Source organism: Otolemur garnettii, unplaced genomic scaffold, assembly GCF_000181295.1.
Source record: "Otolemur garnettii isolate 467f Iridium unplaced genomic scaffold, OtoGar3 scaffold00060, whole genome shotgun sequence".
In the NCBI taxonomy this organism is placed as follows: domain Eukaryota; kingdom Metazoa; phylum Chordata; class Mammalia; order Primates; family Galagidae; genus Otolemur; species Otolemur garnettii.
The window spans coordinates 1,708,209-1,718,774 of NW_003852455.1; the positions used below are offsets into that span (position 1 = coordinate 1,708,209).

The 10,566-nt window shown below is 36.4% G+C and overlaps 1 protein-coding gene across 1 annotated transcript in view; it reads left to right on the forward strand.

Annotated features, from left to right (window-relative positions):
- PPP1R2 (protein phosphatase 1 regulatory inhibitor subunit 2) overlaps positions 1 to 10,566 on the forward strand; it is a 28,718-nt gene that overhangs the window by 3,917 nt on the left and 14,235 nt on the right. Inside the window, exon 2 of the mRNA XM_003792685.3 lies at positions 9,574 to 9,681. Within this exon, the coding sequence (XP_003792733.1) occupies positions 9,574 to 9,681 (108 nt within the window). The remainder of the gene's footprint in view (positions 1 to 9,573; positions 9,682 to 10,566) is intronic.

The window sequence follows — 10,566 nt, forward strand, 5'->3', positions numbered from 1 at the left end:
ATATAGTATACAGCTATTTCCATAATATTTGTGTTGTATTAGGTATTATGAATACTCTAGAGAGGATTTAAATTATACAGGAAGATGCATAGGTTATATGTAAATACTATACCATTTTATGTAAGAGACTTGAGCACTGCATATTTTTGTATGCAAGGAGGGTCCTGGAACCAATTCCCCATGGAGATAAGGGACAACTAGCTGAATACACTTGAAATAACTTTCTGTAATGTTTCATTTTGATTTAATTGCAACTAGTATTTCCCCTTTTGTATAAAATAACACTAAAAATAGCTCTTGCAATTACATTACATTTAGAATTCAGAAACTTATGTAGGTAGTGTAGTGGTCTAACTTGAAATGTTGGAACACAATATAAAGCAGAAGAATCTCATGTTAATGTGAAAATGACAAAGGATCTAAGTTGATTGTCATTCCAGTTAAAATGTCCTATATAGTCCCAACAGACAGTGAATTAATGAGTACTGAACCTTTAGCTCCTAAGGGAAATGTGGGGTTAGGTTCCTACAGGCCTCTAATTACAACATTTTCATCACCCGAAAAATATATAACTTTGTTTTCTGTGTGTTTCTATCGAAAGACGCTTTATTTAATATACAGGGTAGCCATAAAGTTCGTATGCAGTATAAATAGTTGTAACTATTTAAATTGCCTATGAACTTCATGGCCATCCTGTATGTTGGTTTGTTAACACTGAACCTTGGGGCCAACAGCATGACTCCTACATGAAGGAAGTTTATCTAATAAGTATTTTCTCCATAAGACGCATCACAGCCTTCTTGCACTTAGGGACACTAGATAGCACTTCACACTTCGGGGAGGCTTTACATGTGAATTCATCAACAAAAATTCAAAATAGACATTGAAAATGACACCTTTTTACGATATGTGAGCTAAAACAAGAAGGCAGAACATCACCTGTTTTGACCTGAGCCAGAAACATGATACCTCAACTGGGAATAAGTGCAGATTTTCCCTTGCACTGCAGATGTCTGTGAGTAATCAGTAAGGTGCCTCAGATTTAGGTTTGAGGATTACAAATTTTAGCAAGTAGGTGAACTTGCAGATAGTGAGGATGAGCCCTATCTTCTGTCCGTGCTTTTTCCTGTAAAATATAGTGGGATAGTACCAAGGAATTTTTTTAAGGTAAAAAATTCAAACACACTTCAATTATGTGTATACTACTATCCTTAGATAATTCTCAAGACTTACTATATTCCTGAAGTAAGGTTCTATAAAGCCATTTTTCAGATGGCTTTTAGTACTTCTATTTTTTAATCCAATTCTTGTCAGAACTAATCAACCATCATTGAGAGGGAAGTTTGGTTTTTAGATGACTCAGTTTTGTTATTTTCTGATTCTCTGTATTTTGCATTAGTGGTTTCATTAGGTACCAGTATTTCAGAGTTAGTTAAATTAAAACTGGATGGAATTCATAAGTCCACATAGTAATTAGGTATAGACAAATCTCAGTACCTTGCAACACACTGTTAAACTAATTTAAACGCCAGTATCATCCCTGTGATTGTGGAATTCTCATTCTTCTTTTAGGACCCTTTCAGTGTAGTATACAACTTATGAAGGTCTAATGTAACAGACCAGAGTACATAAGTGTATTTCATTGAAAACACAACACTGTTCTCAGCAAAGTATCACAGGAATGTAAGAAAAAGTATCCAGTGTATACACCTCTATTATGCAATTAATTTAAACCTTTTATATGAAAGCTATAACCTAATAACAACCTGAAGATATGGGAAGAGGGGAGGGAGAGGGCAGGGGGGAATGGGTGGAGGGAGAGGGATTCGAGGGTTCACTTCTTTGGTTTATCTTACAAGGGTACAAGTGAATCTTTCTATGAGTAGAATATGAACGTTTTAACACAATAACTAAGAAAATTACATGAAGGCTGTGTTAACCAGTTTGATGGAAGTGTTTTGGATTGTGTGTGAAAACACCACACTGTACCCCAGAAGTACATTAATGTACACAGTTACTATTCAATAAAAAGAAAAAGAAAAAAGAAAACGCAACACTTTGATTCTAAGATGTACCACCAGGAAAAAAAATAGTGCCTATTATAAGATGCCATCCCTTTTAGTATACAGTAGAACCTCCATAGTTGGCCACCTCCCTACATTGACCATGACCTAACGTTGACCTAATTTTTATAGACCAATATGCACCATATTTGCTCAATGGAAATTCCTCTCTTTTTTTTTTTTGAGACAGGAGCCTCCAGCTGTCCCCCTGGGTAGAGTGCCATGGCATCACAGCTTACAGTAACCTCCAACCTTAAATCCTGGGCTCAAGTGAGTCTCCTGCCTCAGTCTCCCAAGTAGCTGGGACCACAGGCACCCGACTGTTTTTTGGTTGCAGCCGTCATTGTTGTTTGGCAGGCCTGGGCTGGATTCGAACCCGCCACCGTGGGTGTATGTGGCTGGTGCCTTAGCCACTTGAGCCATAGGCACCGAGCTGAAATTCCTCTCTCTTTTTCAGAGATTTAAAAATGTGCATTTGGAATTACTGACGATATATTAAATGGCATTAAAGCATACCTGTGGGAAGTATTATAGTTTAGTGGTAAATCTGGAGCCAGACTGCCTGGGTTCTGATCCTCTCTGCCACTTATTAGTAAACTTTATTAGCTGTGATTTTTCAGTGAGTTATTCATTATATTTGCGCCTGGCTACTTTTTCTATTTTTAATAGAGACATGGTGTTGCCCGCCTGTCGTCTCAGCTTCCTAGGGAGCCTAAGGCAAGAGGATCTGTTGAGCCCAAGAGTTTGAGGTTGCTATGAACTATGATCACACCATGGCACACTATCCAGGGTGAGGAAGTGAGATACTGTCTTTAAAAAGGAGAGAGAGAGAGAGAAATGTAGAAATTAATTTTTTCCACATCTTAATGAATTGTTAAACAGTCTGCTTTAGAGTCCACTGTACTGTTCAATTGAAATTTCATAGTAGTCTTAAACAATATCAAATTTGACTTGAAAAAAATTGCATTTAGATTAACAATTTCCACTGATAACAATTTAAGGTTCAGACACACTGTTTAAATGGATGTGGAATATTATGGTGAAAGGCTCACTGAGGAAAATAAAGTTTGCTTCTAAAAGTTACTTTTTGCTTGCTTGTAACTGTTTTCATTGTTAAACATTACTTTTTTGAGTAATGTCAGGTTTCAAAGTCTTATATTTTGTCACTCTATGTAAATTGAATCTTCATTTAAAGAACCACTTATTGAAATAAGCAGTTTAAACACCTTGAGGCAAAATTCTGCTTCCCATTCCAAGCACAGCCAAAATTATCAAATGAGCCAGTTACAAGTAACCAGAAGTAGGAGTAGGTCTTTAAGATGGCGCTGTATGAGCTAACAAGTGAAAGTGAGAAGTGTTTTTTTAAGGACCCAGATTTAGGGTGTAAGAAAACTGGTCACCCAAGAGGAAGGGGGAAACTGAAACCAGCAGGTGCTTTCACCATCACAGCAGATCTGCCATGTAAACAGTGGTGCCCCTATTTGTGTCTGCAGAGATACTCGCCCCAGGAAGGTCAAACAATTCTTGTTGGTACTGGAATTAAACTCAGGTTTAGTCCTTGTGTGTTATTCCACAACTAATGTTAATTCTACCAAAACTTTTAGAAATGCCAATTTTCACATCCATTGTCTTCTGCTAACAGTTGCTTCTGCTTTACTTTCTACCTAAAAATTCCTAGCAACTTTTTGGTACCCTTATTTAAATGCTTATTATTGCAAGATATTGTTATCTTTCTTGAATCTGAGTGATTCTATAAGATTTCTTTTTCTCTTATGATACATTTTAACTCACACACTTGTACTAGCAGAGTTATATTTTATTCTTAATTTTAAGAAAACAATTTCAGTTTGTGTTCTGTAGTTCTTTTTCCTTTATTATTATCTTACAAAAAAGATTTACAAATGTGCAACCAGTCATTAATATGTTTATTTTAAAAATATTTTATTGTAATACACATATGTAAAAATGTATTAAATACATAGTGTAAGAAAATATTACAAAGCAAATACCCACATAGCCCCCATCTTTGTCAGGGAATATTTCTGTCCGCCTCAAAAATGTGGCTTACCCTTGTCAATCAGTGTCTTCCTTCCCCCAATAGAAACTACTATCCTGACTTGCAGTAATCACTGCAGAATGCATCCCTACACACTTTAGTTTTGCCTTCTTATGAACTTTATGTAGATGGAGATGTGCTAGTTTTCTTTTATAATATTTTTAATTGGAAATGTTTATGGGAGGGACATTTAGTTAGATGAGTATCATGGATTTCCTTTTGATTATTAATTGGGTTGCATTCTTCACAAAATTAATCTACTCTTAAAATTCAAAATTTTTTCATTACCTACTAATGTGAAGCTTCTTTATCATTTCTGCTATACATCTTTAGAAGTATTTCTCTTTTCACTATGCATTTCCTTACATAGAATATGGCCATGAGAAAACCTAGTAATTTACTTTTTAAGTTTATAGAAATTTGTAGGTGATAGGCAAAATAAAATTTCTGAAACTATAGTTTTAGACAAACAGAAGAATGCTTTTTAGAAATAGTCTGTGGCATATCTTAAGTATTTCAAAATCATTTAAATGTTGAGTCTTACAGGGCAAAGGTAGAGACATTCAAAAAGCACAAAAGTATAAAAGCAATTTAAACTTTTCAGAATGCCATGTCTGAACTGAATCCCTACAGTGCTAAGTGAGATCTTGTTTCATATTCTTCACCCAAAACTTTTTATTTTAAAATCACAAAAGGCTAGTCCACAGGTAGTGAGTTATCTCAAGTGATTGTTCATAGTCACAGGTTGAATGCCTTATTCTACTTTTTCTCTTCTCACTACTGCATTTGACTAGTAAAAAACTTTTTTTTTTAATTAAAAGTAAATAAATTGGCTCGGCGCCTATAGCTCAACCAGCTAGGCACCAGCCACGTACACCTAAGGTGACGGGTTCGAATCCCCAGCCCAGACCCGCCAAACAACAATAACGGCTGCAACCAAAAAATGGCCGGGCGTTGTGGCGGGCACCTGTGGTCCCAGCTACTTGGGAAGCGGAGGCAGGAGACTCGCTTGAGCCCAGGAGTTGGAGGTTGCTGTGAGCTGTGATGCCATGGCACTCTACCCAGGGGGACAGCTTGAGGCTCTGTCTAAAAAAAAAAAAAAAAAAAGTAAATAAATTTAAAAACAATAAAAGTAAAAAATAAAATCATAAAAACTCTTTGTGTAGCGCTTTTATAATTTGGTTTCATAGACATTTCAATTGATTCGATAGCCCTAAATCATAAGAGGGATTGTTATTAAAATTCCATTTTATAATTTCTATGTAGTGTACATTTGGCCCTTGAACAACACAGGGGTTTGGAGCATTGACACCCCACCTCAACCCCCAGAAGTCAAAAATCCACATACAACTTTTGACTCCCCAGGACTTAACTACTAGTGGCCTACAGTTGATTGGAAGCTTTACCTCCAACATAAATAGTTAGTTAACACATATGTTGTATGGTATATGTATTAGAAACTGTATTCTTTTTTTTTTTTTTTTTTGCAATTTTTGGCCAGGGCTGGGTTTGAACCCGCTACCTCTGGAATACAGAGCTGGCACCCTACTACTCTGAGCCACAGAAGCTGCCTTATAAACTGTATTTTTACAATAAAGCTAGAGAAAATAAAATGTTAAAATCATAAAGCAGAGAAAATATGTTTACTATTCATTAAGTGGAAGTGGATCATCCTAAAGGTCTTCATCCTTGTCTTCACATTGAGTAAGCTGAGGAGGGGTTAGTGTTCCTGTCTCAAGGGTAATAGAAGAGGTGGGGGGAGAAGCAAACATACAAGGTGTAACTTCATGGAAATGCATCATTATTTCTGCATGACTTTTGTGTTTTCATTTTCTCTAAAAGTTTTTCTATGTGGTACCAATTCATCTTCCATCATTTGCTTTTGTTTCAGTGCCTATACCATAGAAGGGGCTGTGTTGTCAGAGAAAGCAAAAGCCGTCTGGAATAGACAGAAACCTTCTGCCAGATTGTCTAATGTGAATTTGTTTTTGGTGCTGCTGCTTGTGCATCATCTTCATTATCTGGCACTGGCTGAGAATCTCCATCAAGTCATATGTTAATTCCTCTGGCATTATGGCTGTTAGCTCTTGAATTTCTCCAAGATCCATATCCTGAAACTCTTCACCTCTCCAGCCCCCCTCACCTTTTTTTTTTTTTGGCCACAGTCCATTTTGTGATTTCCTTGATTGGCTCTGTCATAAATCCGTGAAGTCATGCATGATATCTGGACAGTTTTCTCCAGCAAGAATTTATTTTCTATCATTTATTTTGCTTTTTCTATAACAATGGCATCTTCAGTAGTGTAATCTTTCCAGATTTTCATGATGTTCTCTGTGCTGGGATTCTCTTCCATAGCATTGACAATTCTTTTCATAGAGAATTATATATATAATGAGCCATAAAAAGTGTTATGACCCTCTGACCTAGAGGCAAAATTAGAGAGGTTGTTTGGAGGCAAGTAGACTACTTTGATGCCTCATGGGGTTGTTGGTGACCAGAGACATTGTTCAATATCAAAGAACTTTAAAAGGCAACCATTTACTGGCAAGGTACTAACTCCTGACTTCAGGGACAAAGCATGTTGGAACCAATCCAGAAAAAGGGTTCTTGTCCAAGCCTTCTTGTTATACAGTCAGAAGACTGGCACCTGTTCTCTTTTCACTTCAAGGCTCAGGAGCTAGCAGCCTTATAGACTGTCCTGATCATAAAACCTACTACTTTTGCAGAAAACCATAGAGTTAACTAACCTGTCCCTTCCTACCTTAAATATTGGTGCTCACTTCTCTTCTTTACTCCTTAATAAATATGCTTTATTTATTAATGGCATTTCTCTCCCAGAATGGAACACTTTTGTGTGCATTAAAAACCTGTTCAGACAGATATTCATCTCAATGATTTTCTTTTATTTTTTAGACAGAGTCTCGCTTTGTCCCCCTTGGTAGAGTGCTGTAGCATCATAGCTCACAGCAACCTCAAACTCTTGGGCTCAAGTGATTTTCTTGCCTCAGCCTCCAGAATAGCTGTGACTACAGGTGCCTGCCACAGTGCCCAGCTATTTTTAGAGATAGGGTCTAGCTCTTGCTCAGGCTGGTCTTGAACCTGTGAGCTCAGGCAGTCCAGACTCCTTGGCCTTCCAGAGTGCTAGGAATACAGGTATGAGCCCCCACTCCAGGCCTCAGTGATTTTCTTAATGGCATCTGGGAACCTGTCTGCTGTCTCTGGGTCAGCAGGAGCTACATTTCTTAAGCCAAACCTCTTTCAAAATTGTCAAAGCATTCTTTGCTGGCATAAATTTTTTAGCTTTAGTTCCTTACTTACCTTCGTTTTGCTTTAAGTTATATAATCACTCAAATCATTGGAATCTATGCTATGCCTTTCTTGTAACAGACCTGCACTCACATAAAAGCTTCATTTTTAATACAGAATAAAAAGGTATTTCTCCAAATGGAAGATTTTTTGCACCTGCTGGCCTGTTGGTGTAGTTGTAACAACACTTTCACGAATCCCTTTTTTTCAACGGTCCTTGCTCTGGAAATCAATATTGTTAAAGCAAGATTTATTTAGCCAGTCACATCAAGTGACTTTTTTCAAATGCTAATCACATTTTAATTTGATTAGTTGAAAATTCAGATGAATTGAGTGGACGTCTATATGAGTTCCATTCTGAAGGAACAACAAAGCATTTCTTTAAACAAGAAGTGTTGTTTCTCTGCTTAAAAATAATGACTTTTATGTCTTGTTTTGTAACTTCTTATAAGCTTTTAAGATTTTGAGTATTTCATGGTGAAAAGACTTTAGGCAACCTCTGACTTTTTTTTAGGGGGGATAGGAGTTGTAGTGTCAGTCACCTGTGAGTATCTGTCTGGGCCTATCTTGCCTCTTGAGAAAATGAAGGGTAGGTAAGATTTATAAAGAATTTGTAGTCTGAAGTGTTTAGTTTCCAGTGGAATATTATTCATCTTTATAAAAGGAAATGCAAACACATGCTACAACATGTAGTTCAGCAAGGGTCAACATGGATCAACCATGAAGACATGGATGCTAAGTGAAATAAGCCAATTACAGAAAGAGAAATACTGTATGATTTTATTTATGTTAGGTACACAGAGTAGTCTAATTCATAGAAACCGGAAGTAGAATCTCCAGAGGTTGGGTGGTTGCTTGGAGTTGGGGGGTGGAGGGAAAAGGGAGTTAGAGTTTAATAGGTACAGAGTTTCGGCTGGGAAAGATGAAAAAGTTCTGGAGATGGATGATGGTGATGGCTCCACAGCACTGGGAATGTATTTAATGCCACGGAATTGTACACTTAAAAATGGTTAAAGTGCTTGCTTGGGCAGCACATACACCAAAATAATTTGGAAGAGGTTAGCAAAAAAAAATTAAAATGGTGTATTTTATGTTATGTATATTTTACCACAATGAAAGAAAAAGGGAAGAAATGGCCTAGTCTGAAGTGGGGACACTGGGTACTTTAAGGAAGAAAACCAGAGAACATGAAATCAAACTTACCTGCCAGGAGTGGGCACGTACAATTTGTATACTCATCAAACCATTTTGAAGGCATGGAGAAAGGAATGGAAGTACGTCACTTTTAAAGGGATTTTAGGATCTGGAAAATTGAAGATACCTACAGTAAAACCTCATCAAGTACATAGCAAAGTCACAAACTGCAGATGTAACAAAATAATTTTGGCTTGTAGAGAGGTCTTTGAAGTCCTTTTTAATGAATAGGTAATTGGTAATCAGATGCTTAATTATTTAACATTTGAGTAGTTGTATGCATACTTTGTTGAAAGGAGTTTAATTGATATTCCAAAATTACTTACAAAGCGTTTCTATTTCTTTTCAAGTAAATCTGAGTATACCATTTCTTGGTTTTTCTAGATCCAAAATTAAGCTTTAATTTTACTTGCAATCTAATTATTTAGTGTTATCTGAGTTTAATGAAATTTTCTATGTAGTTTTACGTTCTGATTGTTATGGATCTCTCTAAAGAAATTGTGCCAAGGAAATATTTCTGTTATTATTTATTTTTATCCTTCCTATACACTGATCCAGTTTTTTGGTTTTTTTTTTTTAATATATCAATTACCAGTATTAAGATCAGAAATTCTTAACTGCGGACATTAGAGAATGTGTGGATTTTGATTGTAGTTATTATTCTATAGACTATATGAAGACTAAGCATACCAAAGAATGTAATAGTGTTTTTGAGGGCCCGATGTAGATTCTGAATACTGTATTTTTAACATGGGTACTAAATGTTCCATAAAATATTTTCCAGCATTTTATTGTAATTACTTAATGACTTTTACTCTGAGTCAATTTCTGTTCCAAAGAAGTATATGTGAAAATAGAGATTAAAGTAGAAATATGGGATTTGAGTGTAAATTTTATATGTACACGTTTATCTTTTACTGCATTGGGAAAAAGTTTTTTTCTTTTTAATTTTAGTAAAAAATCCCAGAAGTGGGATGAGATGAACATCCTGGCAACATACCATCCAGCAGACAAAGACTATGGTTTAATGAAAATAGATGAACCAAGCACTCCTTACCACAGGTAATGTTATATGTACATCATTCCTATTGTGGTTTGCATTTTGCATTTGATATGAGCTTCTGGATGACAGCTATTTTGAGTTTGTGTTTTATTTTATATTTGGTACTGGAGCAGTAGTCAGTGATCTAACTGCATTTTTTTTTAGTAACAGTATAAGTAATTTGTAAGTTTAAAATTATAGAATTAATTTCATACATTATAATTGTGTTAGTAAACATTTATTTATTGTACTTTAGTGGTCACTAGCTACTAATGATGCACAAAGATTTGTGAGTTTTGCCTTCGTTGAAAGGAAGATGAGATTGGGCTCATTTGCTTCCCAAGTAGAAATTAGGGGCTTACTCCCTCTCTTTGCCAAAAATAACTGCATGGATGATAACTCTTTTAACTCATCATTAGTATTATTTCAAGTTCTTATTTTTGATACATAATACTGTATTTCAGATAATTACATTGTGATTTTTTTTGGCAGTTTCACGTCTCAGAATTTTTTTTTTTAAGAGACAGAGTCTCACTTTGTCGTCCTTAATAGTGTGCGCTGGCATCGCAGCTTACAGCAATCTCCAGTTCTTGGGCTTAGGTGATTCTCTTGCCTCAGCCTCCCGAGTAGCTGGGACTACAGGCACCCGCAACAAAACCTGGCTATTTTTTTGTTGCAATTTGGCTGGGGCTGGGTTTGAACCCGCCACCCTCAGTATATGAGGCCGGTGCCCCACTCACTGAGCCACAGGTGCCACCCTACACATCTCAGAATTTTTTTCTTTTTTTTTCTTTTTTTTTTGAGACAGAGCCTCAAGCTGTCCTCCTGGGTAGAATGCCATGGCTTCACTGCTCACAGCAATCTCCAGCTCCTGGGCTCAAGTGAGTCTCCTGCCTCAGCCTCCC